At 42.4% G+C, this 27,417-nt stretch overlaps 2 protein-coding genes across 2 annotated transcripts; one reads left to right on the forward strand and one right to left on the reverse strand.

Moving 5' to 3' along the window:
- The first annotated feature begins 773 nt into the window (after positions 1-773).
- On the forward strand, positions 774-20,290 carry ggcx (gamma-glutamyl carboxylase). Its single transcript, XM_079660724.1, has 15 exons — positions 774-965; positions 1,717-1,917; positions 2,421-2,579; positions 3,429-3,594; positions 3,701-3,779; positions 3,878-3,984; positions 4,578-4,741; positions 4,841-5,142; positions 5,558-5,689; positions 8,221-8,372; positions 8,498-8,667; positions 9,376-9,506; positions 9,592-9,739; positions 11,198-11,399; positions 19,450-20,290. Exons 1-15 carry the CDS (start codon positions 941-943, stop codon positions 19,607-19,609), a joined length of 2,298 nt encoding a protein of 765 aa, XP_079516850.1. The 5' UTR covers positions 774-940; the 3' UTR covers positions 19,610-20,290.
- snx24 (sorting nexin 24) lies at positions 19,826-27,313 on the reverse strand. The gene is made up of 7 exons (XM_079660725.1): positions 27,118-27,313; positions 25,438-25,521; positions 24,166-24,270; positions 23,442-23,536; positions 23,295-23,324; positions 23,054-23,118; positions 19,826-22,231 (listed from the first exon to the last, which is right to left on the reverse strand). The coding sequence occupies exons 1-7, from the start codon at positions 27,184-27,186 to the stop codon at positions 22,161-22,163; spliced, it is 519 nt and encodes a 172-aa protein (XP_079516851.1). The 5' UTR covers positions 27,187-27,313; the 3' UTR covers positions 19,826-22,160.
- Positions 27,314-27,417: the final 104 nt, after the last annotated feature.

Raw genomic sequence — 27,417 nt, forward strand, 5'->3', positions numbered from 1 at the left:
GTTCAAATTCTATAAACTGGACTTAATCTGGTTGTTTAAAATCAGGATCTCCAATGCAAATGTGAACCGAAAAAAGAGTAAAACAAATCTAATAGCATATTAATATATGTTGGCTATAAAATGGAAGCAAAGGAAAAAGTTAAAGCAACAAAATGCCTGTTTATTTTCGGAATAATTTAAATTCGGAATAAACTCAGACCTTTTTCCAAGTGCCAAATAAAAAATCTGTAATATTTAGCCTACTAATAGTTGTGTGCCTGTGCCTATAACAACGCAATTCATTGTGATGTTGAAAAGTATTAGACAGTGGCAATATCAGAAAGTAGCTTAAAACTGTCTCAAGAATATTCACATGATGTACTGTATGTTTATTTATGTGTGAACAATCTTTGATGAATGTTTGAAATGTAATGATTCTTTTGACTTTTAATTATACGTTTTACCCATTTTGTTTTCATTGTTATGCGGTTTGTTTTTGTGTCTGCAACATTGTTAAGTATGATGCTGCCTTTTCTAGATATTATTAATCTCATTGAGAATTGCTCCTGGTAAAATTTTAATAATTGACTTTCTTTGTAATCATCTTTGTAGATTGCATATACAGTATTATATCGTGTACGTTCTTTAATTAGCATTTAATAAAAGAAAATACAAAATAAAGTGAGAAATGTACCGACAGGATATGACGTTGGTGGTACTCCATAGTGGGCGTAGCTGGAAGAACCAGCCAATAGACGACGAGCATTGCTTTCATAACATTCCTCCGGACTGATCCGCCTCCTCTCTCTGCCCTGACTTGCCTGTGTGTGTGGGGATATGACACGTAACTTTGTCCCTTTCAGAGACGTGACCAGGCAGCAAACCTCCACCTGGGGCAGGGAGACTTTTCTGATCCCCTGTCCACATCCAAAATCCGTTTTATTCTGAACATTTTTGCAGCATGGAGGCGAGAGACGCGACTGCAGGTGAGGTTGTTAGCAGACAGTCAGTGTGGCGGTGTGCAACCAATAATAACCAGTTAGATCGGCATTTAACCGAGGAGAAGCTCACAGTCTAGTTGGTCTGCAGATAAGAGATATACGTTTTGTGAATGCACGTTGAAATCTGGTCAACATTTTTGCACATCCTGTAAAAGCTACAAAGTTAAATTTCACACTACAGTTACATTGTAGACTATATATTAGATTATTTTGCTCCTACTAAAGATATATTACGGCCTACATATTAGTTATATTGTATACATGGGAGGCTGTGGACTCAGGTTCAAACCCTACTGCAGTCAGCATGTCGTTGTGTCCCTGGGCAAGACACTTCACCCCAAATTGCTTCTGTGGGGATTGCCCACAGTATTGAGTATGTAAGTTGCTTTGGATAAAAGCGTCTACCAAGTAACATCTAATGTAATGTAGTGTACATGACTATTATATTGTAGCCTACATGTCACAGTTGTATTCTACATATTATTCATAGGATCTTTAAACAATATTTGTACTGTAATATATCATTTCCTTATCTATATATTCTTGACTTTTGCAGCATGTATTTCTATATATTTGTTGTACCAAACACCAAGGCAAATTCCTTGTAAATGAATAACATAGTGTTTAAAGCAAAAAGCACAATGACTCAGTTGACATTGTGTTCAACACTCAATATCTTGCTCTTAGTCATACAAAGACCTCATCGTACCATGTTTGTGCTCCATTAAACCTCTAGGTTCACTTGTAAGCAGTGATGGAGAGGAACAAACTGCAAAGGAGGATGCAGCTCCTACAAAAGATACACCGCAGACCAAAGGCAAGTTCGAGAAGATCTTTGGGTTCAGAAGAGAGGACCTGACGTCCTGGGACAGCCTGGTGACCCTCCTGAACCGCCCCTCTGACCCCGCATCCCTGGGCATCTTCCGCTGCTTGTTTGGTAAGTTAATGCTCAGACAAGACTGACTGCTACGTCATTTACACAGATATTCAAAACTTAAAGTCAACATAGTCCAAATATCTACCCATGAAATAAAACCAATGGATTTTACATTATAGCTGGTCAAAATGTGATTTTGTCAAACAAGAGAAATCTATACATCTCTAATAAATATTTTCACTTTCCAGGAAAAAGTTTAGAGGAAATTAAAATAAGAATTCTTCAGTCAAAATATCTTTTAAAAAATCTAAACTTAGTAATATGTTGCACACTTGTTTAATGCAGGACAAACTTTTAACTAAACAAATACTACACAGAATCAAAATGCGGTTGCAAGGAAATTAAAACTAGTTTGCTAGAGATACACATTTTTTTTAACTAATTTGATTGCTTAAAACATTCAGCACCATTTCTGGTTGGTATTGAATGACCCTTTTGCAACAGGGTTGAGATGGTTCCTGAATAAAGCTTGTTCCCTTCCACTTTATGTTTGTGTCTTGCAGGTTTGCTGATGGTTATCGACATCACTCAGGAACGTGGCCTCAGTCACCTGGACTATAAATTCATGGATGGAGCCCCCGTGTGCCGCTTCCCCCTCTTTAATTTCTTAAAGCCGCTGCCGCTGGATTGGATGTATCTGGTGTATGTGGTGATGTTCTTTGGTGTGTAACAATCCTTTTTATTATATTTATAAGCTTATGTCCAAAAAGTTACAGGTTAAAAAGCTCATACAACAGTGTTTACTGGGGCTTAGTGAGGAAAACCCCCCTTCCCCCTCCTCTTTCCAAGTGTAAGCGGATGCAATCGTTTTACAGGAGGCGGGCTCTGTGGGGTGTCTGTCTGTGGGGAAGATGAAAGTACACATACAAGACCTACAATTTTCCACTTTATTTCGCCACCAAGCCAACTAACTCATGCATTTTTTGAGTCAAACAAAGATATTTACAACTAATGCATATTTAGCATTTTCTGTATCAAGAACGCAAACAGACGAAGTAATTAAATATTGATAAAGAAAATCATTAGAGCTACAAACCTAGTACAATACCAACTGGACACACCAGCATGTTGTACCCGGTAAAGGCGTACAAAATAATAATACGCACTAAGTTCACACTATAAAACCAACTTAATTACTGACATTTCCAACATTTAATCAAGCTTTTATATAAAGGTTGTTTACTCTGCTAGTTTTTTTTTTTTTATTTTGTCCGTAGGCTTACAACAAAAAGCTACTGTCCTCACTTGGTCTTTAGAGCATCAATACACATATGCTTATTTATTTTTGTAAACATTGCAAGATTTGCAAGGAATTTGGCCTCGGCATTGGTCTGCGCTGTCAGACAGATAACCTGAAGAGTCCCTAGTTAACGACAAACGCCTATATTTCCCACAATGCAACACTACAGCATCTTTTGGTTAGACCCCAATTGTCTGAAGAGTACCCACGTCTCTCTAACTCTAAATGCATGCTTCTGTTTGAACATGTCTGTTTCTGTGTCTCACTGAAGGCGCTTTGGGCATCATGCTCGGCTGTTTCTACCGTCTCTCCGGCCTCATGTTCATCTCGTCTTACTGGTACATCTTCTTTTTGGATAAAACGGCCTGGAACAATCACTCGTACCTCTACGGCCTCATCGGGTTTCAGCTCACACTCATGGAGGGCAACAGATATTGGTAAAATTATGTTTATGTATCTGTCTCTTTGTTTGCTCCTGGAAATTCTGCTCCGTCTGCATGATTGAGCTCAACAGAACACCTTTATGTCTGTTTCTGTCTGTAGGTCAATCGATGGATTGCGGAGGCCTTCCATAAGAAATGCTCAGGTGCCTCTGTGGAATTACACCATTTTGAGGACACAGGTTTGTGCACAAGTGACATACTCTTTGAATTATTCAACATGAGCATGACCTTTGGTACAGGTGATCTAATGAAGTCAATGTTTTTTTGATTATCAAAGATATTCATTGTATACTTCCTCGCTGGAATCAAAAAGTTGGATGCTGATTGGGTGGAGGGATACTCAATGTCATACCTGGCTCACCATTGGCTCTTTGATCCTTTCAAGTAGGTGGCAGCTCAGTCCTAAGATATGCAACCTATTTTGTTGATTTCCGATTAGTGTCGATGGGAAATGTAGTCAATTGATTCAATTAAGTCTTCAGTGTGCATTATATTTATTTCGAAAAAGCTACATCCTGCTCGTGTTGCCATGCTATCAGCTCAAACATGTACCAGGATGCAATGTGCAGACTCTTGCTCTCTCTGCCTTTCTTTGGCCTTATGCGCTGGCTCTCACAAATACGCCCTTATATCGGAATCAGCTAAAACACTGCAAAATGTATTCTCGTCCATAACATCCTCTGCCTTCATGTTTTGGGTTACCAATTTTGCTGTGGGAAATGTAGCTGCTTTGCAAGACAAGCAAAGGTAACACAGCTAAATGGCACTAAATGCAGAAAGTAAAACAAATTTAGCAGCAGGAGAAATCAACAATCCAGCAGTAACTGAGCAATTGCTTTAATTATTGCATTAAGCATCAACACTGAATGGAAAACAACATAAAAAGGTGGCAAATGTTCAGTTTAAGCCTTCAATGAGATGCTGCTGTATCTCAGTATTAACACTCTGAATTTGCTGTACGATACATTACTTTTCAGAGTAATTCTCCCTGTGGAGTTAATAAACCTGCTGGTGGTGCATGGAGGTGGTCTTATTCTGGATCTGTCCGCTGGTTACCTGCTGTTTTTTGATGCCACACGACCTTATGGAATTTTCTTCGTCTCCTACTTCCACTGTATGAATTCGCAGCTTTTCAGCATTGGTGAGTCTTCATTCAAACACCTGTTCTGTTGTAATGCATACTTTACATTTGTATGGTATACTTTAACTTCATTTTATGGAGTGTGTTAATCTTCTACAGGGATGTTTTCCTACACTATGCTCGCCACCAGTCCCATCTTCTGCTACCCTGACTGGCCGAGGAGATTCTTCGCACGTTTCCCAGCATTCCTCAGTGCAGTCCTGCCAATCACCTCTATGGACCCTCAGCCCAGCACCTCCTGTGTTTACAATGAGATCCAAAGCACTAGCACCGAGCGCCAGGAGACCCCGACTGTCCCAAAAGCTTCCAAAATGAGACTAAAGCACAAGCTTGGAGCCATTTTCACTATTCTCTATATTATGGAACAGTTCTTCCTGCCTTACTCCCACTTCATCACGCAGGTATCCAATCTTTTAAAACATTTGATATCCTAATATAGTTTTAAAGCTGACTTAATCCAACAAACCAATTAGTTAATGGTTGGATTATGTTCTCCAGGGCTTTTTCTACAGAGAGACATTCTTTCAAATAAGATTGTACTTTGCTGACAACAAAAGCCTTTTTAACTCTCTCTCTGTCAGCGGACTGATAGTTGCTCAATCCTAGTCACCAATCATTGATCCACAGCAAACAACAGATGGTGTTGTCAGCACAAAGCCCCTAAAAGTCAATATTTACAATCCAGTATATATGAACACATTCGTTTTTTTGTTGTACAGATTTATTAAAAACTGGTGAAAAAGGTGAGAAACCTTTTACAATGTTACCTTAGAGCGTGGAATTATCCTAATATTTTGTTGTGTTTTTTTTCTCTAGGGTTACAACAACTGGACCAATGGCCTGTACGGCTACTCATGGGACATGATGGTTCACTCCCGCAGCCATCAGCATGTTAAGATCACCTACAAAGATGGAAAAACTGGGGAAATTGGTTATCTTAACCCAGGGGTAAGTTACAAGAAAAAAATACCGTCAGACACAGTATGTAGGGAGTACACGCTGTCTTAATGGTATAAGAAAATCTCTCATTGTGTAGTATAGTACGCTTTAGTTTCGCTTGTCGTTTAAAAGTCATAGTACAGATTGTCATCTCAAATCTCATCACTACAACTATGTTTCACTATTTTATATTGATGTAACACAGTGTAAATCACAGTGTTACGTCCCCAGCTCGTTTAGGGTAAAAGGGAAGCAACACGAAACCAGATATTCTTGGAAAGAGGTTGATTTTAATAATAAACTCAAATAAAAATGATATAAACAAAAGTACAGGCTCTTTAAACAAGAAGATATCTATTTATAATATAAGTACACAAACGAAGGCCACAGAGTATCACAGTCACAGAACAATGTGGACACTTAAGGCAAAAATAGTGAGGCGTCTAGCACAAATTCAACGCCGTCACAAGTCACAGAACATACACAAACATTTGGGAGAGTAGAGTAGCGAGGCGTCCTGGCACAAATCCAGCGCTTCGAATGACAGCAGCGTTTCAGCTTAAGTAGCGTCATCCCGCGTCATCAAGCGTCGTCCAGACCTCTTCCGGTGGGAGGAGCCAAACAACGTCACGCCAACGCGGTAACCATAGTACCTAAAGGCAGTCATATACACACACACATATATATATATATATATATATATATATATATATATATATATATATATATATCTATATATATATATATCTATATATATATATATATATATATATATATATCACAGAATGCTCCCAGGTCACTTAATGCATAAGGCAAGGCGACAGCCGTCACAACAGTATTGTAAAAGGAGATGAAAAAGAAGAGTTTGGTGCGTCATAAAAAGATGCAACAATTAGCCTCCCCCCACAGACTGAATCAGAAACGATCTTGACTTGATGTTCGATGAATAATACAGAAAACAGAGCTCCACTGTTATATCTCTCGTATATGGTATGCTCTATTGTTCTCCAATTGTTTACGAGTTTGAATTGCACCTTTTTTATGAGAATTGGCATGTCTAATTCTGGTGTTTGGCTCTATGCTCTATGCATTTTCAGTGCAGCTAGTTTTGATAATATGTGATAATAGTTCCTGATTTCTAGCCTCGTTATATACATTTCCTTGGAGACTATTCATTATTTTTCAAATGCAATTTTGCAGATGTGGTTTATCTACTCCCCTTATTGATAGTCAATGCCACAGCAGTCACCGCAGGCCTGCCGATTTACAACTGTGCATATTGTTGTATTTGGCCCTTTAGTGTCCATAAATATCTAATACCAAAATGTACTGCAATTTACCAATGCATTAGAAGTCGCTCACAATGAGGTGTCACTAAGGAGATTTACTCAAGTGCTGTACTTAATTTTATGCTACTTTGTACTTCTACTACTCTACAATTCAGAGTTAAATCGGGTACTTTTTCGCCACTTAATGTATTTAGTACTTTTAGTTACTTTACAGATTTGGATTGATGATGTGAAATATAATTCAGCATTTTTTGAAATGGTTCAATATGCATAATAAGTTATTTTACTTTTTGTACTTTAAGTATATTTTGATGTCAATACTTTTGTACTTTTACTTGAGCAACATTATGATTGCAGGACTTTTACTTGCAACAGAGTATTCCTACACTCTGGTACTTTTACTTTAGTACAACAAGATCTGAGTATTTCTCCCACGTATTCTCGCAAAGAGGTGTGCACGATACACGATTTCAATTTGCTATTATTGAAGTAGGTAATGCAACACATGCCTCAGAAAGCCGCTGCACGCCGTCTGTTGGACCGGTCTGCAGATGAGCATCAGCCAGTGACACAAAAATGCAAAGAAATCCCACGATAAATCTGCTGCAGTGCAAATAACACATCCATGCTAGTTCTTTGACTTATGTTTTGATTGGACTTGGCCCACAAACCAGAAACCTACCGGCTCAATTTGTACCGGTACTAGTTTTATGACGTGTTGCCTTTTGCGGCAGCTCGGTTTAATAATTAGCATTTTAAGACGTCCCAAAGTAATTCTGAAAGTGTGTTTTTACGTACACCAACCCGTTCCTCCACAGTCGGCGAGATACATACGCACTTTATTTTAGTTACATGCATGGCTCTAGCGTCACGTGGCACACGGTGTAGTCAAGAAAAGTGAGCCATTCCCGGTATCAACACACCTGTTTGGTGATTACTGATTCACCTGAAACTTCTGATACCACCCACTGGACAGAAGGGGAATTAAAACGAGTGTGTCACACAAGCAAACACACCTCTCTCACAGACACTAAAAAACACACAATACAAAAATAACTCCAAGATATGGTAAAAAAAAAGTTGATACTATTTTTCAGCTAAATGTTAAAGTATAGTATTCCATCATACTCTCTCTTGTGGTGTAGCGTTTAGGGGAACTGGTTTCTAAAAATATCTAACTTTACATTCTATATAGTGATTTTTTTCTTTATTTCTGTTTAGCCGGCTTCGTATAAAAACTATGTTCTGCAGGTTTTCACACAAAGCCGTCGCTGGAAAGACCACGGAGACATGCTGAAGCAGTATGGGACGTGCCTCAATGAGTTCCTGCCCCGCTATAACATCTCTGAACCAGAAATCTACTTTGACATCTGGGTGTCCATCAATGAACGCTTCCAGCAAAGGTAGGAGAGCCTCCTGCTTGAGAGAAGATGCTATAAATGTGATAACTTTAGGTGTTTAAAATAAATCATGTTATAATCAAAGTTAAGGTGTGGGTTTTCAAATCTGATCCGGACATTTCTCTTAGGATTTTTGATCCTCGTGTGGACGTGGTGAAAGCCGATTGGTCTCCTTTCCGACCGAACGCGTGGCTGATGCCTCTCCTGGTGGACCTCTCACCTTGGAGGACTAAGTTTCAGGAGATCGAGGGAAGTTTGGACAATCAGACTGACATCGTTTTTATTGCTGATTTCCCAGGTGAAAAATCTCTCCTTTTCCTCTCTTTTATTTAAAAGATAATGTATAATTTTGCTTTTGGTTTGTTGTTTCTTTTACACCTAATAATTGTTTGTGCTTCACAGGTTGACTTTGTTGTAACCAGTGGTGAAAAGTACATTTACTCAAAAACTGTACTTAAGTTCATTTACTCAAATAAGTACTTTTATGCTACTTTATTCTTCTACTCCAATACATGCAAAGGGGACATTTATTTTTCATTTAATCCACTAAATGTTTTTTACAGTTTTAATGACTTTTTTAGATTAAGATTTTGCATCAAAAACATATACTAAACCTTTAACATAATGCATCTCCAAGGATTAAACCAGTTTATTAATTGTTTGAGGTACAAAAAGCTAAAATGATCCAATAGTGTATTAGAACTTGGTTTGTATAGAAGAGAAAAATGCTACTTGATGCAACAATATAGACCAATTAATAACGAATATTTAATTATACACCACACATGGAGGCCGTTTGTCTGAATAATTAATAATTGTACTTTTGATACTTTCATTCATTTAGCTGAAAATACTTCTGTTCTTTTATTCAGGTGAGGTTATAAGTGTAGGACTTTTACGTGAAAATGAGTATTTTGAAAATAATGTATTGGTACTTTTACTTAAGTAATGTTTCTGAAAACTTCCTTTACCCCTGGTGCTAAATTACAGTATTTTACTTCTGTAGGTCTCAACTTAGAAAACTTTGTAAGTGAGGATCTGGGCAACACCAGCATTCATGTGCTGCAGGGCAAAGTGAACGTGGAGGTAGTAGAGGAGAAGAAGAACTACACCCTCACACCTGGAGAGAAGATAAAGGTAAAGCAACACACTATCATCACCTTCATAATTATACTGTTAATACACTCAACACTTAACATAATGTGTGTGTGTGTGTGTTTAGGTACCTGCTGGGGCTTACCATAAGGTGTACACAGTGTCAGAGGGCCCGTCCTGCTACATGTACATCTACGTCAACACCACAGAGACAGCACTACAGGAGAACTTCACCAAACTGTTCGAGCTTCAGGAGCGAGTCCGCAACGGGACAGGTACAAATGGCCAGTGGCGGCGCCAGAGATTTTCTTTTGGGGGTGCTGTGGGGTAGCTTGACGTTTCATAGAGGGTGCTCAAACATTTAGGGTTTCCAATTTATGTAGGTCGCTACAGTGGAATTTTCTACTGCAACATTCCCCACACGCACATACACAGTGTACCCGCGACTCTTACAATGAAGGCTCGATAATCAGTTCAGGGCATATAGGTTTAAGCAGGGGTAAAGTGCTATTTTCGTTGGTGTGTGTACCTAACATCCTCTAGGGGGGTCCGGGGGCATAATCCCCCGGGAAGATTGTTTTTTAAATATTGAAGTTCAATGCATCAATCTGGTGCACTTTGAGAGCAAAATGAAGAGATCTCATGTCTCAACACCCATATGAAACAGAACTGTAAATATCTATTTCTTTATGGATATTTTACAAATTACTCCCCTTTTTAAACGGTATACTTGGTTTACTGTCATATTGTATTTCATAGCCTACCTGTTTTTCATTTATTCTCTTATTTTTCTATACCTATAATGATCATATACACGTGTGCCTCGGAAATACTTTACATTAATCGTGACCAAACCGTTTGAGACCCACTGAGATAACTTAGACTAAAGTTAACTATCTAAACAGTCCTTTACCTCACTGAGTCTCTCAGTCTGACAGGAGAGGACTTTCCCTTCACCTTGTTGTGGAAACAGCTCCTTATATCCATTAAGGCCCTGACACACCTACCAAATTTTGGGAGTCAGAGGCAGTCGGGAATTCGCGGTGCCCTACTCAGGTCGGTGTGTCCCGCACCGTCGTTGCTTTACGGCACATTTTCACACCTCCCGCAGCCAGAAAGTCGGCCAAAGAAATCACTCTGATTGGCTGTTGCCTCTTTTGAATGACGAATACACACTACCGCTGCCTGCTGGTAAGGACAGTTATTGCCACTCGTCGACTGAAGTCTTTGCGGTGTGTTCCTAGGCGGGCGGCGTAGGCGGGTGGCGTAGCCGATGCGGGCGGCGTAGGCGGGTGGCGTAGCCGATGCGGGCGGCGTAGGCGGGTGGCGTAGCCGATGAGGGCGACATAGCAGACGTAAAAGTCGGGACGCCTTCGGTACGCGTTCTTTGGTCTCAGGTTGGTGTGTAGCGGCCTTTAGAGTAACTAGCTAGCAGCAGATGCTAACAACAACGATCTCCGGTACCGGTGCGCTCTCTCTCTCGCTCGTGCACGCACACAAAATGGCAGATTTGGAATATAAAAGGACATTTTTAAAAGAAGTACTTCACGGGCCCCTTACCTCCCCCTTTACATTATTATTACAGCTTTTTTAATCTAAACTATATTCAAAATAGACTCAAAGGTACACCATCTGAACATGTGATAACATCTCCATCTACATCCAAATGTAAAGAAACATTTCCTGAAGAGCGAATTACAATCATGCAATGCTGACTTTATATCTTCCCATAGAAACCGAGCCCCTCCCTCCTGAGCTGCAGCCTCTCATCACTGCAGACGATGAGGGGTCAGAGGTCAACGCCACAGACCCCATCGTGCAGCTGTTCCTGAAGAGGCAGCGCCGCATGAAGGAGGTGAAGAAGCGCAGGGAGGCCGGAGCAGTGGAGCGGCTGCAGCGCTTTGCAGTGAAGAAGTACTACACCATCCGGAGGGGGTGAGTGTCCTCCTCTGACTGGACAAAAACATTCTGCCACAATCACTCACTCAACACATGTAGCATGATATAAATTTTTGTATGATCATGTATCAGAATAAAGTGCTTAATTTATCTGATGATAGAAAAGTCTAACCAGGGACAGCGGTCGCAAATAAGCCCTAGCAAAAAAAAAACTAGATCTGTTGGAACTATTCCATTTTGAGTTAAACATTTACTTAGATGCTTTTTTGCATATACACATTTTATCAGTGTAGTGTAATTAAGTGAATTTTGGAATGTGTTCATGCATTTATTTTGAAGGCAGCATCAGGCACAGGGGGATTTGGGGATTTTTTAGAGACAGGTGGAGGAGTGATTAGGCACCCAAAAAAAGATTATTTATTTTACCAGGGAAAGCAAGGATGTAAAGCGATAGTTACGTATGTAACTACGGTTCTATGAATCCTGGATGACCGCCAGAGGCGGTGCTTTAGCACTGAATATCTTCTGTCTCGCGCATGCGTTGGTCGAATATTTATATCAACAAAGTCAAGTGTGACCTCGTATGACCCCGGAAGGCATAAGTTCCGGTGTTGTCAACGAGTTCAGTACTCTGGGATCTTCTCGCAGAAACACGAGATTCCGAGTGACCCAGAACTCTGGCGGTCATCCAGGATTCATAGAACCGTAGTTACATACGTAACTATCGTTCTATTTCATCCTTACTGACCGCCAGAGAAGGTGCTTTAGCACTGGATGACCTATACCAACAGAGTCACGAGGAATTCTGAACACTCACCTTATAAGGATGGCGGACTCTGTAGGAGGACCACACCCAGCGGGTGAGGGGCGGCAACATTCACCCTGTAGTATCTGGTGAATGTGCTCGGGGATGCCCATGTGGCCGTGGCACATACAGTGGGGCAAAAAAGTATTTATACTATAATACTTATTTTCCACCATAATTTGCAAATAAATTCTTTAAAAATCAGACAATGTGTTTTTCCTTTTTTTTTTTTTTTTTTCTCATTTTGTCTAATTGGTGCACCAATTGTGCAAGTTCTCCCACTTAAAAAGATGAGAGAGGCCTGTAATTTTCATCCTAGGTATACCTCAACTATGAGAGACAAAATGAGAAAAAAAAATCCAGAACATCACATTGTCTGATTTTTAAAGAATTTATTTGCAAATTATGGTGGAAAATAAGTATTTGGTCAACAAAAGTTCATCTCAATACTTTGTTGGCAATGACAGAGGTCAAACGTTTTCTGTAAGTCTTCACAAGGTTTTCACACACTGTTGCTGGTATTTTGGCCCATTCCTCCATGCAGATCTCCTCTAGAGCAGTGATGTTTTGGGGCTGTCGCTGGGCAACACGGACTTTCAACTCCCTCCAAAGATTTTCTATGGGGTTGAGATCTGGAGACTGGCTAGGCCACTCCAGGACCTTGAAATGCTTCTTACGAAGCCACTCCTTCGTTGCCCGGGCGATGTGTTTGGGATCATTGTCATGCTGAAAGACCCAGCCCCGTTTCATCTTCAATGCCCTTGCTGATGGAAGGAGGTTGTCACTCAAAATCTCACGATACATGGCCCCATTCATTCTTTCCTTTACACGGATCAGTCGTCCTGGTCCCTTTGCAGAAAAACCGCCCCAAAGCATGATGTTTCCACCCCCATGTTTCACAGTAGGTATGGTGTTCTTTGGATGCAATTCAACATTCTTTCTCCCCCAAACACGTCTAGTTGAGTTTTTACCAAAAAGTTATATTTCGGTTTCCTCTGACCATATGACATTCTCCCAATCCTCTTCTGGATCATCTAAATGCTCTCTAGCAAACTTCAGACGGGCCTGGACATGTACTGGCTTAAGCAGGGGGACACGTCTGGCACTGCAGGATTTGAGTCCCTAGCGTAGTGTGTTACTGATGGTAGCCTTTGTTACTTTGGTCCCAGCTCTCTGCAGGTCATTGACTAGGTCCCCCAATGTGGTTCTGGGATTTTTGCTCACCGTTCTTGTGATCATTTTGACCCCACGGGGTGAGATCTTGCGTGGAGCCCCAGATTGAGGGAGATTATCAGTGGTCTTGTATGTCTTCCATTTTCTAATAATTGCTCCCACAGTTGATTTCTTCACACCAAGCTGCTTACCTATTGCAGATTCAGTCTTCCCAGCCTGGTGCAGGTCTACAATTTGGTTTTTGGTGTCCTTTGACAGCTCTTTGGTCTTGGCCATAGTGGAGTTTGGAGTGTGACTGTTTGAGGTTGTGGATAGGTGTCTTTTATACTGATAACGAGTTCAAACAGGTGCCATTAATACAGTTAACGAGTGGAGGACAGAGGAGGCTCTTAAAGAAGAAGTTACAGGTCTGTGAGAGACAGAAATCGTGTTTGTTTGTAGGTGACCAAATACTTATTTTCCACCATAATTTGCAAATAAATTCTTCTCTAAAAATCAGTGATGTGATTTTCTGGATTTTTTTTTTTCTCATTTTGTCTCTCATAGTTGAGGTATACCTAGGATGAAAATTACAGGCCTCTCATCTTTTTAAGTGGGAGAACTTGCACAATTGGTGGTTGACTAAATACTTTTTTACCCCACTTTATGTCCTCCAGTGGCACACCTCTCAAGGTCGCCCAAGACGTGGAGACACTCCTGGTAGAGTGGCCCTTTACTCTGGGTGGCAGGGGACGGTCATTTGCTATGCTTGGGCGATGGCATCCACGATCCAGTGGGATAAGCGCTGTTTTGAGAGCGCACAACCCCTTCTAGGACCATCGTAACACAAAAAGAGCTGTTCGGACTGACGTATGCCTACGGTAGTCTGGACATAAGCTCTGAGGGCCCGCACAGGAGTCTTGACCTCTCTTCCCCCTCCCCTGGTGGGGGGTCAAACCGTGCCAGCTGGATGGGCCGATTACAATGAGAGCGTGCCAGCACTTTAGGGAGGAACGCTGTGTTTGGCCATAGGGTGACACCTGAGCCATCTGAGTTCCACCTCAGACACGAGCTGTTCACGGACAAGGCCTGAAGCTCGCTTACACGCTTTGCTGAGGTGATGGCAAGAAGGAAAGCGGCCTTAGCTGAGAGCCACTTCAGTTCTGCCTGTAACAAGGGTTCAAAAGGCGGTGAGCATAGGGCCTCCAGTACCAAGAGCAGGTCCCATGTAGGAGCCCCTGGGATATTCGGAGGGCGAAGTCTCAGAGCTCCCCTTAAGAAAAGGGATACCAGCCTATGGCTCCCCACTGTACTGTTGTCCACCCTTGCGTGCTGAGCTGATATGGCACCCACGTACACCCTGACGGTAGCGGGACGCAGGCCGTCGTCCAGGAGGGACTGCAGGAACTCAAGGATAGTAGGCACCAAGCGATGTACTGGGTCCTCATTTCGCCCTCGGCACCAGTCGGAAAACAGCCTCCACCTGTTTTCATACTGCTTACGAATAGATGGTGCCCTAGCATTGAGAATAGTCCTCCTGACAGGCTCTATGCAGTCGCTCAGTAGTGGGTCGGGCCCTCCAGTGGCCATACCCGCAGCTGGAGGCGGCAGGGGTCTGGACCCTCCAGCTGAGACAAGAGGTCCATCCTGTTGGGGAGACGCCAAGGTGTCCCGCAACAGAGTCTGTGCAGCAGGAAGAACCAAGTCCTGGCTGGCCAGAAGGGGGCCACCAGAAGAAGCTTGTGGCCCTGATGAAGCACTCTGAGGAGTGTTGGTAGGATCGGAGGAAGGGGTGGATAGGAATAGAGAAGAAACCCTGGCCATGAATGAGCCAGGGCGTCCTGACCCAAAGGGCTGGTCTTCTCCGTCAAGGAGAACCATAGGGGGCAGTGGGTCGACGTCTCTGAAGCAAAGAGATCTACCTCTGCCCTGCCAAAGAGACCCCAGATGCTGGTCACCACCTCTGGATGAAGCCGCCACTCTCCCTGTGGAGGCTTGTGACGGGAGAGGAAGTCGGCGACTTGGTTCTGCTCTCCGGGCAGGTACATTGACCGTAGGCTGACCAGGCAAGGAGCTGCCCAGGTCAGGAGAGTCTGGGACATCTCAAGCAAATGTGCAGATTTGGTGCACCCCTGGTGGTTTATGTGGCACACCGTTGTCCGATCGGACAAGCACATGCCTCCCCCTCAAGTATGGCAGGAAGTGTCTGAGTGCTAGGTGCACAGCTCGCAGCTCTAGCACGTTGATGTGCTCTATGCAGACCACTGACCACGGGCTGTCCTGTTTTGCCACACCGCCCCCCATCCCGACAGGCTGGTATCTGTCGTAACGATCTCTCTGCGGAAGGGGACGGAGCCCATGGTCACGCCCCTCGACATATATGATCTCTCTCTCCATGGGGATAGAGCGGAGAGGCACTGTTGTGACACCCTGATTCTCCTGTGCCTGTGCCACCTGGGGTCTAGGTGGAGGCCGTTCAGCCATCTCTGCAGGGGGCGCAGTGACAATAAGCCCAAAGGAACGACAGCTGAGGCTGCTGTCAGCTTGCCCAAGAGGCGAAGTAACAGGATATATGCTAGAGACCTGCCCCCTTTGAATAGGGGAAGAAGCTGGAGGATGTCGTCCAGGCGCTGAGCAGATGGACAGGCCCGCATAGTGACTGTGTCAAGAGCCAACCCAATGAAGGTTAGGCTCTGAGAGGGGTTCAGACAACTCTTCTCCATGTTTACCCTGAGGCCTAGTCTGGCGACATGAGAGAGAAGGAGAGCCGTGTCCTGGGTCGACTGCAACCGCGATGGTGCGCAGATTAACCAATCGTGTAAGTATGGTAGAATCTTCATACCCTGGGACTGCAGGGGCGAAAGGGCTGCCGCGACACACCTGGTGAACACCCTCGGGGAGAGGGCGAGTCCAAATGGGAGCACCCTGAACTGGAAATGGCGGCCTCTGAAGGCAAAGCAAAGAAACTGCCTGTGATGAGGTACAATAGGCACATGAAAATAGGCGTCCTTTAAGTCGATGGACGTGAACCATTCCCCCCTGGCAACGGTACGAAGAACCTCCGCTGTGCTCAGCATATGGAACGGCAAGACCTTTTAGGAATTTGTTGAGTCTCCTTAGATCGAGGATTGGGCGGAGTCCACCGCCCTTCTTCCTTATCAGGAAGTAGATCGAGTAGAAGCCCCCGGGTTGTGAGATGGGGTCCACAGCTCCATCGCACCCTTGGCAAGGAGGACTGACAGCTCCTGGTTTAGGGCGACTTCTTTTGCCGGGTCGTTCATGGTGGTCATTTTGACCCGGCTGAAGGCTGGGGGACGGCGTCGGAACTGAAGCTTGTACCCTTGGGTTAAGGTGGAAACCACCCAGGGGTCTGAAGCTTGAGCTACCCAGCAGTTGAGCTGTTGCTGGGAGAAATAACCGACAGCTGGCCCCGGACCCTCAGTATCTTGCCCTCCGGCCCCTAGCTCTGGGGGGGCGACGGTTAGGCACCGGGTACCGAGACTGCCTTTGGGGCGAGTTAACAAGACCGTAGCGGGCTGGCCCCCTCGTGGGACGCTGGGGTCCCTGGCGGGAACCGGGGTGAGCCGGTGGCTGGGAGCGGTCTCGGGAGGCAGACGCGGAACCTCTAGGCCTACCCCCCCCGGGGCATGTCTCTGCAAAGAGCTGAGAACTGTCGCCTGGTCTGACTAGCTTGTACAGTCCGTTCGAGCACCTGTACGGCAGCTGAACCGAACAACTCCCCCGGCTCCACTGGGACAGCCCGGAGAGTCCTCCTACATGCCTCTGATAGGGGTGACTGTGCCAGCCAAACCTGGCGACGAGTCTGGACGAGAGTGGACATCAGGCGCCCAAGCTCTCTAGACATCAGAGCAAACGCCTGTAGTGAGGCGTCACTTAGGCTGGTAGTGGGAGCGCTGTGAGTCTCCTGCTGCAGGGAAGCTGAGAGGGCGAGCATGAGGTGAGAGAGGGAATTGCCTATACGGCCCATGCGCGCCGCAGCATCGTAAGCCTTAGTGAGCAGGTCATCAGTGACCCGACACTGGGGTCGCGGGCACCTGGCCTCCGACCTCAGAGCTTCGTCAGGGGAAACTATGAGGGAAGCAATGGTAGGCTCAACAGCCGGCATGTGGTCAAGGCCAGCACTTGCCGCACCCTGCATAGCTGCCAGGGCTAGGCCGTCAATCGTAAGACGGTGAAGAGCCTTAGTGTCCCTCCAGCATGCATGTAACTCCCTCAGATATTCACCAGAGGGAGGAACGGTAAAGATGGCGGGTGTCAGAGTGCGCCTGAAGAACGCATTGGCAGGCGGCGCTGCTGTACGTCCAGCTGCTGGCGGGCCAGTGCCATACGAATGACGGTACCCATGGAACCCTCATCTGCCCCCACCAACAATCCCTGAGCTGAGCTACCGGAGCCAGGCCCAGTAGTCTGGGATGTGCCATCCCTGTCATAGTCCTTAAATTGAGTGGCTGAAGCTGCCATCGAGAACACATCGTCCTCTGGGACCGGCTCAGCCCTGGGTGGGTCGGGTGCAGCCGTATGCTCTGTATGGGCACCAGAATGGAGAGTCAAGAGGAGTAACTTCATCTGGGCTAGCTCAGTAGTGAGTAGGTCCACCCTGGAGGAAAGCTTATCAGGCTTAGTCCTCTTCTTGGGCGGGGCACCCGTGGCCTCTGTAGCCCAACGCCTAGGATGGGTAGGTTGGGCTAGGTCCAACTGTGCAGGGGGAAAGCCACCTTTAGTCAGTAGTTCAACCTCAGCTAGTCTCACAGCTCTTACCGCCCGAGGTAAGATGGTGCAATTCATGCACGGGTCCTCTGAAAGGCCCTCCCTCAGATGCTCAAGGTCAAGACAAGAGGGGTAAAGGTCGTGGCCATCCTCTGGTTGAAGAGGAGCCATACAGGTGTCAAAGCTGTTAAACATAGCGTGAGCGTGAGCAGTCTGCTAACTGGGGTGAGCAAAGTGAAGTCAGTAAACCAACTGTATGTAGTGAGAGGGGAGCGGAAGCACTCTCTTCGCTAGCGCTGTAGCCAGTTAACCTTTGAGCGAGAGCACTCAGTTAACTGCAAGATGGAACAGTAACCAACTGTATGCCAGGAGAGGGGAGCGAAAACACTCTCTTCACTAGCACTGTAGCAAGCTAACTTTTGAGCGAGAGCACTCAGTTAGCTGGGGATTGAACAGTAACCAACTGTATGCCAGGAGAGGGGAGCGGAAACACTCTCTTCGCTAGCGCTGTAGCAAGCTAACCTTTGAGCGAAAGCACTCAGTTAACTGGGGGTTTAAACAGGTAAGAACACAATTATATAAAGTGAGAGGGGAGCGGAGACGCTCTCTTCACTGGTACAGCCGCAATTTAGCTTGAGCGAGGACGCTCGGCTAACTTGCACAATTAGCACAGAATGATAGCGATCTCACCGGATGACGTGCAGGAGTGCCGCTTTTAGCCGATCCGGCTCCTGAGGTCCGAGCAGTGAACACCGCGGTCCCCTCCTTAGGGAGGCGACAGCCCGTCGCAGCCTTTGGAGGGCGAGCGTCCTTCAGCCCGCAGCTCCGATCGAGGCGATCGCAAGGCTACCGCTAGCGATGAGCTAAGTCAAACTTCCCAAAAGCTTCGTTTTGGGTTCTACTCAAAAAGTAGTTACCGACGCAGCGAGAAGATGAAAAGGACTGAACTCGTTGACAACACCGGAACTTCTGCCTTCCGGGGTCATACGAGGTCACACGTGACTTTGTTGATATAAATATTCGACCAACGCATGCGCGAGACAGAAGATATTCAGTGCTAAAGCACCGCCTCTGGCGGTCAGTAAGGATGAAATAGAACCATTATTTTTTGTATATTTGATTGGCGAAACCTAAAGAAAACAAACAGGAAAAACAAGATTCCTGCCTGGACAATGGACTTAATCCTGTGTAAGATTTGGCAGCAGTTCGATTTTGAGTTGGTTAATTGTTAGAGTTGCTGCTACAAAATCTGTGTCAAGTGATTGTGGCCTGTTACAATGTTTTTGCGTATGAAAAACAAACAAATAAATAAATTATTTTCTTTTCACATAAAATTGGACAATCACAAACTACTGTACACTCTCTGTAATGATGTCTCATTATCTCCGTCCCCCCCTTTAGCCTCCTGATGACAGCCATCGCTCTGAGGAACCTGGCGGTGGGCCTCCCTCCTCTGGAACAGCTGACCAGAGAAGTGGCCTTCGCCAACATGAAGGCGCCCCAGGCCGAGGGGAACCAGGACGATCCGCTGAAAGATGAAGTCGGTCATGGAGAACTTTAAAGGCTGGGATGGACTAACTGTTTTGAATGGCTGGATCACACAACAGAGGAGTTTGTGGTTTCTACCGGACTGTTACTGGGACGTCGCTGCCCGGAAATCAAAGCTAATTTTATATGCTTCTGAAATATTTCTCATTTCCGATTATCTCGGATTGTAAAGCCAGTATTTTATTATAGCATTTGTTCACACAGTGGATGTTTCTTTTTTCGCTGCAGCAAAACCAAAACGCTGATTAATAACGGATAACGCTGCGTCTCTGTGCTAGATTACATTTCCTGTTTAAGAATTTTTATAATTGCAATTATGGCTGGGTGACATGACCAACAATAACAATTGACAATTAATTTAAAATGCTTTAGTGCAATATATGAGCTGCTGGAGGATCACAATGTAAATAAGATGAGCTATTAAGCATGTTACTGAACGTGGGACAGATTTACGAACTTCCTGACGATAACAGGATTGGTTTAGTCTATAACTCCTCCCGTTATTTCGGAGATCTTATTGAAATAACTCTGGCAGATTCATAATTAAAGTATGCAGTAGGATACGCAGAGGTTTACTCTGTTTTGAGGGAATATATTTGTTTGCTAACCCTGTAATGTGAAAAAATACAATTGTTGCTTATCAATCAGCAGCCTTTTCTAGTCATTTTTCTAATAAAGAATTTGTGGCAATAAATTGAATTTTTCTTTCTTAATGAGTCAGTCTGATACACAGGTTTTGTGGAAATAATTATTTTTATTGGTGTCAGTATTTTACATGTCGAGCATCTTAAAGTACTACAGTAATTCCATTCACTGTAGGTTGACATTATGGCACATGAATGACACTTTTCATAGAGCAAAAATAATACAATGTTACACAATATAAATACATATATAAATCCACAGGATGGATCTCTAGGAAATTATTTGTTAAAACATAAAAATCATGTTCTGTGTAGTTGAGATTAATGCTCATTCCATTCAGTATAAATATGTAGTCATTACTGTGCTGTAGAGGAGGTCCAGTCACATCACAAAGTGTCATCGATAACTGCACAAAAAGCGACGTGCAACATATTGTTTCACAAAAGCTACGAGTCGTTTCAAGTGTCCAGATGGTTTGTACATCACAAGAAACTATATCAAGACAATCTGTATTTATTTTAATATTGCACAGTGTTTTACTGGTTTAAGTCCTTTAAATCACCACCTCTCGTTTTAAAAATGCTTCCCTTTGCATGATGGGTGACTAATCACCACAAGTGTTAAACTGGCCATATATATATATATATATATAGATATAGTGTAGGTCAAAAATGTTTATTTTCTACAACATCGCAGAAGGGTGCACACCTTTGAAATGAAGAACCACCTTATCTTCTCCTAGAGGGGGGGAGCTCCACCAATTGAACACACCGAGGTCTGTTCACAGGTCTAGGGGAGTAATACTGGAGAAGTGAAAAACTTTTTTTATACGGCGTTTAGTTGCTCCAGAGAGCTGTGGCCAATCTGAAAAATCAGATTGGTCAGAGAGAAGTGAGCGCACAGATCTCTGATTATCTAGAGGAAACATAAGCTGAAGCTACCTGAATCTACGACCAAAGAGCCAATGGTTGCTTTGCATTGTGGGTAATGTAGGTGCCAGGAAGGGAAGAAGAAATCGTGAAATAAAGAAGATATTTCTCTGGTTCTGCTGCTTTGATTATTTATCATTATTCTGACAATGCATAGGAGTGAAGTGCTAACAGGCGGTGCCACATATTTCTGTCTGTTGTGGTTACATCACCTCACTGAGCTGCTCCTCTACTATTACCACCGTCAACACTACAGTTCTGATTTTTAATAAACGAGGTCCACATCACAACTCAAAGTATTTCCACCCTAACATGTGGCACATAGCTGTCAGCTCCCACACAAACACACTCAGGCTGCTGCCCTGCTCTCACTCATTTGGCGGCTCAGAACGAAGTCAGAAACCACAGCCATGGTTCTCTGAAGGGAGTGGCACCTCTCTGAAGGGAGTGGCACCTCTCTGCTGGCAGGCCGTGATCCAGCTCCACACTCCAGCCTGTGTTTGTCCTCACAGCCTCCTCTCTGTCTGGAAAACTAACCTTTAGTCCAGCTGGCATCTCCGTCCCCAGAGTTTTCTATTTCTATTTATGTGCTGAAAACACTCTTTGACGTTCTTTGATCCGGCTCTTATCTCTATGTTCAGTTTATCCTATTTTTTCTCAATACTTTGTTAAGAAATAATTAAAATATGAGGTACATTTTATGCTATAATCGGATGCCTAATTCCTCTTTTAATTAGTTTCACTTATAGTTACAATTATATCTGACTAAAAGTGTTTGCTTGTATTATTTTCTCAGGATTCCAAATCCATTCAAATATTGGTCAGTATTGCTTTTATTTATTTCATGATGACTGGTGTTAGTGTTTTATCTATAAAAGAAAAGAAATGTATGGATTTTTTGTTTATGTTTTGAAAATGCGACTCAGTTTATGTTAACATGTAACGTCCCTCCTGATGAGCTCCTGCTGTTCTCAGATCAGCTCTGCGGCTCTACCTGGGTTGAAGATCTGGGTAGAAAACTCCATGCACCACACCTTCAATCACCACATTCGAAAATGCATCTGATAGGAAAGAATAGGAGAAAAGTAAAGCATGTAAAAAAGGTAAGAGCATGTAAGTAAGTAAGAAGCTCATGTCTACTTGTTACTAAAAAGATTCGTTTGACAGTAAATTAATCCACCACAAACTGTCTATTGCAAAATGTCCGGAAAAAACTAAATACATTCCCAAAATATCTAAATTCAATTATATAATTATTGTATAGTTCCAAACATTATTTACTGTGCAGAGGTTTTAAAAAAACATACAGTATATAAAAAGTATCGAACATCTGATTTCTATGCGAGAGAAGAGAATTATAACAATTGTAAACAGAACTGGCGATCTTTAAACAACCAACATGTTATATATAAACTCACAAACTTATAGATTTGGTGAATACAATTATAATGAATAATTGATGTATAAAGTAATTAACAAGATGTTTCCAGACTGCATTAAGAAAGTGTTTCAAAGCAGAGTGAGACAGTATCAAGTAAAAGGAATTAGCATATTTAAGCGTTATTCATTTAATCACTTTTATTTTAATAAGATGATCAAATCTGTATACAGATCTTAGTTTGGCTTTTTTGGAACATGTTATATGCTTCTATTTTATTGAGTTTCTTTCTTTCATTGCATTGTAAACATTTAAAGTGCATTGTATTAATACAATTATCTAAAAATTGCAGGTCTATAAACATTTGGTTTGTAACTATTTCAAAATGATTAATATTTGTTATAATTGTTATTTATTTGAGTTCTATAACTTGATGACAACCTAGATAAACGATGTTATGAGAATGATAAAGCAGAGGTATATAAGGATAGCAGCCTGAACTCACCGTGGGCAGACGGCAGCAGGTAGGGGTCTCTCAGAAACAGCAGGACTGGCTGATGTGAAAGTTTACTGAAAAACAAAACAAAGAAAAGAGAAGTCAGAGGGTTTGTGGGCGGCTAGAAGCAGCAGATAAACACGATGACGAAAGGCAGGTGGTTTCAGTGATATGCTGGGTGAAGTTCAACACCAGAGCAAATAGTGACTCTGACCTGCGGCTACAAACAATATATTTATATACGGCTCACCTTGATTCCTCTGATTCTGTATCAAACGACCTGAGAGAAGAAAAATAAAAGCTAAGCCAAACAGCCTTCCAGTGGTATGGTAACAAACTCTTACACAGTTTAAAAAAAGGAATAGAAATGGTCTTTCATTCCACAGCTTCAACTCACCCACAGCTTTCTGTTTTTGGCACTGAAGGAAAATGTCGGATATTCAGGAAATCCAGGAATACCTTTGGAAGGACTCCATTTTCCATAATTATGGACTGAGAAAAGAGACAAAACAAAAGCACATGAACAGCCATAAACAACCAAAGCAACCTGAATGACCTTTTGAAGAAAACAATTTGAATTTATTTTAACCTCCCTACATCTATAATGTTTTTTACTTTTGATTTCAGATAGACTACGACTGTATTAGGATATTGACTTTACAGAAACACCAAGTGAAATGTTACTTATACAAAATATCAATCCTCCACACTAGACTCTCCGACACCTACAGTACACAAACATAATACCACAGTATACTTAATTAAATAACAAGGATTTAAAAAATAATCAAAATTCAGCTTTATTTGTATACAAAATATGTATTACAGCTGGAATCTGCTGCATTACATCCATGCTTTAACAGCACACATATTTTCAGAAAAAAAAACACCTTAATGGGAATCATTTGAAGAAGTTTCCTTTTAAATCACTCTTATTATTCCCTAACAGGCTCAGTTGTGGTGTCATATTTCTGTAAACATGCTGATTAGACCTCAATCATGTCACATGTGTCATCATCATGTGTCCTGTGCAGTAGAGCAGGTACTTTCATTTCTTAAACTCTTCTTAAAATGTCTTGTTTCTTTATTTTCAGTGGAGCCGTAGGGGTGGAGGTGTTTACCTGCAGGTAGAGCTCCAGACCGAGCCTCCGCTGCTCCAGGACTTTAGGAACCCAGTTTCTGACATGTTTGGAGGGCATCTCAGGCGGCTTTATGCTCTTCTTTAGCTGGAGGGTCACAAAAAGAAAGAGAATTATAAATGACATATTTTGGCGTTTCCTGAGATGTGTGGCGAAAAAAAATGCATTGTTCATGTTTTCCCTTCATTAATGTCCCTCTCCACATCCAAACAAGGTCCTTTAGCTTTTGTCACACTGACTTATAATAAAAAATTGTAGATTAGACTCCCTCTCATAACTATTGAATGAAATCAATAGTTATCAAATTCAGACTTCCATAAAGTGGCTGCTCATCAAATTTGCAGTAGATATGGGTCCGTTGATCCAATTTGTTAGGAGAATATTTCTAACCAAATTATAGCAACGTTTGCAGTTTGGAAGGGTATTAATATTCAGGGTTTTTCAGGTTTTTTTTGTCTGTTGATGGTGGTTTCCTTACAGCATGCCCAATATCAGGAAGCAGCTAAATGGAAACCAGAAATAATTAATTTGACTATTTACCACTATGCTTTTGGACGTTACACATGTTAACAGTGGGCTGCACTGAAATAAAAAAATCGAAAAACATGTCGACTAATGGCCAGACAGGAAGAGGAACTTGTCTGTAAAGCTATAACCTCAAACAAACTGCTATGGTGAATGGTTAACCACCAGAAAGCATTCATCATGTATTCATTTGCTGCTGTGATTTACTGATCCTGCGTACAGTGTACAGAATTTAACACCAGTAAATAAGCATGTTCTCTGCAGACTAATGTATTACATCTTTTCGTTTTAATGGGTTATGTATATCAAGTTGTGTGTATTTCATTTTTTGGTTTTTCAAAAAACTATCCCAGCAATTAAAGATGGAAGATCATAAAGCCACAATTGTCATCACTTAAAACATTCAAATGTGTCAAGCATAACAGTGCCAGATTTAGCTTTGAGCTCATTTCCATCCGCAGTCCCTCACATAAAACATTTCAGAAAATTACATTTTACAAACATAGCAATTATTAAAACAATATGTATTCAATTATATATTAAATGTGTTATTGCAAAAAAAAAGCATCAGATGTGGTGGTTAATATGTCAATCATAAATATGTGTTCGCCTATTAAAGACTAAGGTTAAAGACTTGAACATTTCATTTGAATTTGATAAGAAAGGAGGACTTTGTTGACACTTTAAACCAATCAATATTCAGTAACTTTGGGGATGCACTGAACCCACCATTTTATGCAACGTGTGGAATTCACTGTAGCGTTTCTCGACAGCATGTTGTCTGCCGTTCATCAGCACGTCAATTCTGAAGACCTGAAAGAAAGAAAAAAGTTACTACTCTCTGAAAAAAGTCTGAGTTGTGTTGGTGAGTCAGTTGAGAGAATCCCGAATAATCACCAGAGCTCATCAGACCAAAATGGCCCCACCCTGCGCTGCCAGTGTGTGTGTGCACGTGTGTGAGTGTAGAGCTGTCATTAACTGTGGTGTCAGCGTGTTACCAAGAGGAAACATCTGTCCGTTTTTAAAAATGTGATCTGACAGAATAGCTGAAACATCCCTAACAGTCTTCTACTTCCTCCCTGGCTCTTCTTGTCAGCATTATATAAATGAGGAAATCGAGTCTGAAATGACGGCAGACAATGGTGTTACCTCAATTCTGTATTTGACCGACACCAACTGCATCTCCTACGACTGAGAGCCAATGAATCCGAATAATTAACCAATCAGAGACTTTTCAATAACATGATGTCTTCACTTGGGAAAAACAGCAATAATAAGGTCAAAGAAGTCCCAAAAACTCAAATTATTCAGTGTGTGCTTCTTATAACTCTTGTTTTCTCATTGAAAAAGACATTCAGTCATTTTGTTCACACTGTCGCGTTAACACAGGAAGCAGCCTTTAAACTGCTGACACTGTATTTTAACTGCACTGTCTAAAGCAGTGGTTCTCAACTGGTCAGGCCTCGGGACCCACTTTTTTCCTTTGTCAATAAATCGCGACCAAATATTTTGAACCACTCAAATCTATTCAACAAAAAATCGTGCTGTAATATATACGCTTTTCAGCATACAATATTAATTAAAGTGAAGTACAGTGCATATATCCCTTCACAGAACTAAAGTATGCTTTAAAACCCAACCCCAGAAGGGTGGTCTGGGGGACCCACTTTTGGGTCGAGACCCACCAGTTGAGAACCACTGGTCTAAAGCAATGTCTCTCACACCTTGGGACAAACTACACAAATAGAAATGTATGTAAGTTAAGATGGACCTTTATTAATCACTGTGGCGAAATTACAGATTCACAAAATATTAATAAAATGTAAGATACAATTAAAATTATATACAGGTAAGTAGATGTTAAAACAATAAAATGAATTAAATGAACATATATATTTGAATCAATAATATTATTTTAAAGAGTGCCTTTACACTTTATTTTGAGGGTTTGCTGTGCAATGAATTGAGGTCTGCTGCTTTACTTATATCAGTCTGTATTTATGTCAGACAGCTGGAGATCCTGGGTGTGTTTGGATAAACCAAGACACACATTTCTGCCAAAACGTCTTTAAAATCAGCAGCTTAAGTTTTCTCGGTGTAATAATCCCAATTTGAACTGATTTGTACCCTAAAATGTTTACAGTGTATAGAAACAAGGCGAGTTCAATGCATTGCCGCAAAACAGACAGGAAAGCTTATATTAGAGCGACATTTACTTTTTAGCTTGATTATAAAACAGACGATTGATAATTATTTCGAGGGAAGAGAAATAACATGCGAGTAAAAATGAAAAGTGATGACAGCAGCAGGGCAAACACACTCACACACACACGGAGAGAGAGAGAGAGAGAGAGAGAGAGAGAGAGAGAGAGAGAGAGAGAGAGAGAGGTTATTTGTTAAGCAGCTTACCGTGTATCCTTTCTCGATTGAGTTGTTTTCGGAACGAAACGAAGGGATCGACACTCTCACTGGATGCATTTTAACTTGAGAAATGAACAGTTTTCCACGTAATTTTTTTTGATCGTATGGCACACACACATACACACACACTCACACTCACACTGCTGGTGGTGGACTCCAGTTTATTCAGTAGCCAGAGGAAAATCCAAGGATTCAAACGACATGGAGCCTCAGAGGCGCCCCCTGTTGGCCCGGAGGACACTGCCGGGACAGATTCTGATTTTATTTTTTATTATTTCTTGTTTTTAA

This window comes from Notothenia rossii (genome assembly GCF_949606895.1).
Source record: "Notothenia rossii genome assembly, chromosome: 11".
NCBI classification, from domain to species: Eukaryota; Metazoa; Chordata; class Actinopteri; order Perciformes; family Nototheniidae; genus Notothenia; species Notothenia rossii.

What these genes read in the sequence shown, in the direction of transcription:
- snx24 (XM_079660725.1), bottom strand. Translation starts at nt 27,186, where the DNA reads ATGCATCCAGTGAGAGTGTCGATCCCTTCGTTTCGTTCCGAAAACAAC. An exon ending in TCCACACGTTGCATAAAATG is followed by an intron (nt 24,271 to 25,437) that starts GTGGGTTCAGTG and finishes GTGACCCTCCAG; the next exon opens with CTAAAGAAGAGCATAAAGCC. An exon ending in ACAGAATCAGAGGAATCAAG is followed by an intron (nt 23,119 to 23,294) that starts GTGAGCCGTATA and finishes TTTGTTTTTCAG; the next exon opens with TAAACTTTCACATCAGCCAG.
- ggcx (XM_079660724.1), top strand. Translation starts at nt 941, where the DNA reads ATGGAGGCGAGAGACGCGACTGCAG. An exon ending in GGCGAGAGACGCGACTGCAG is followed by an intron (nt 966 to 1,716) that starts GTGAGGTTGTTA and finishes TTAAACCTCTAG; the next exon opens with GTTCACTTGTAAGCAGTGAT. An exon ending in ACACCATTTTGAGGACACAG is followed by an intron (nt 3,780 to 3,877) that starts GTTTGTGCACAA and finishes TGATTATCAAAG; the next exon opens with ATATTCATTGTATACTTCCT.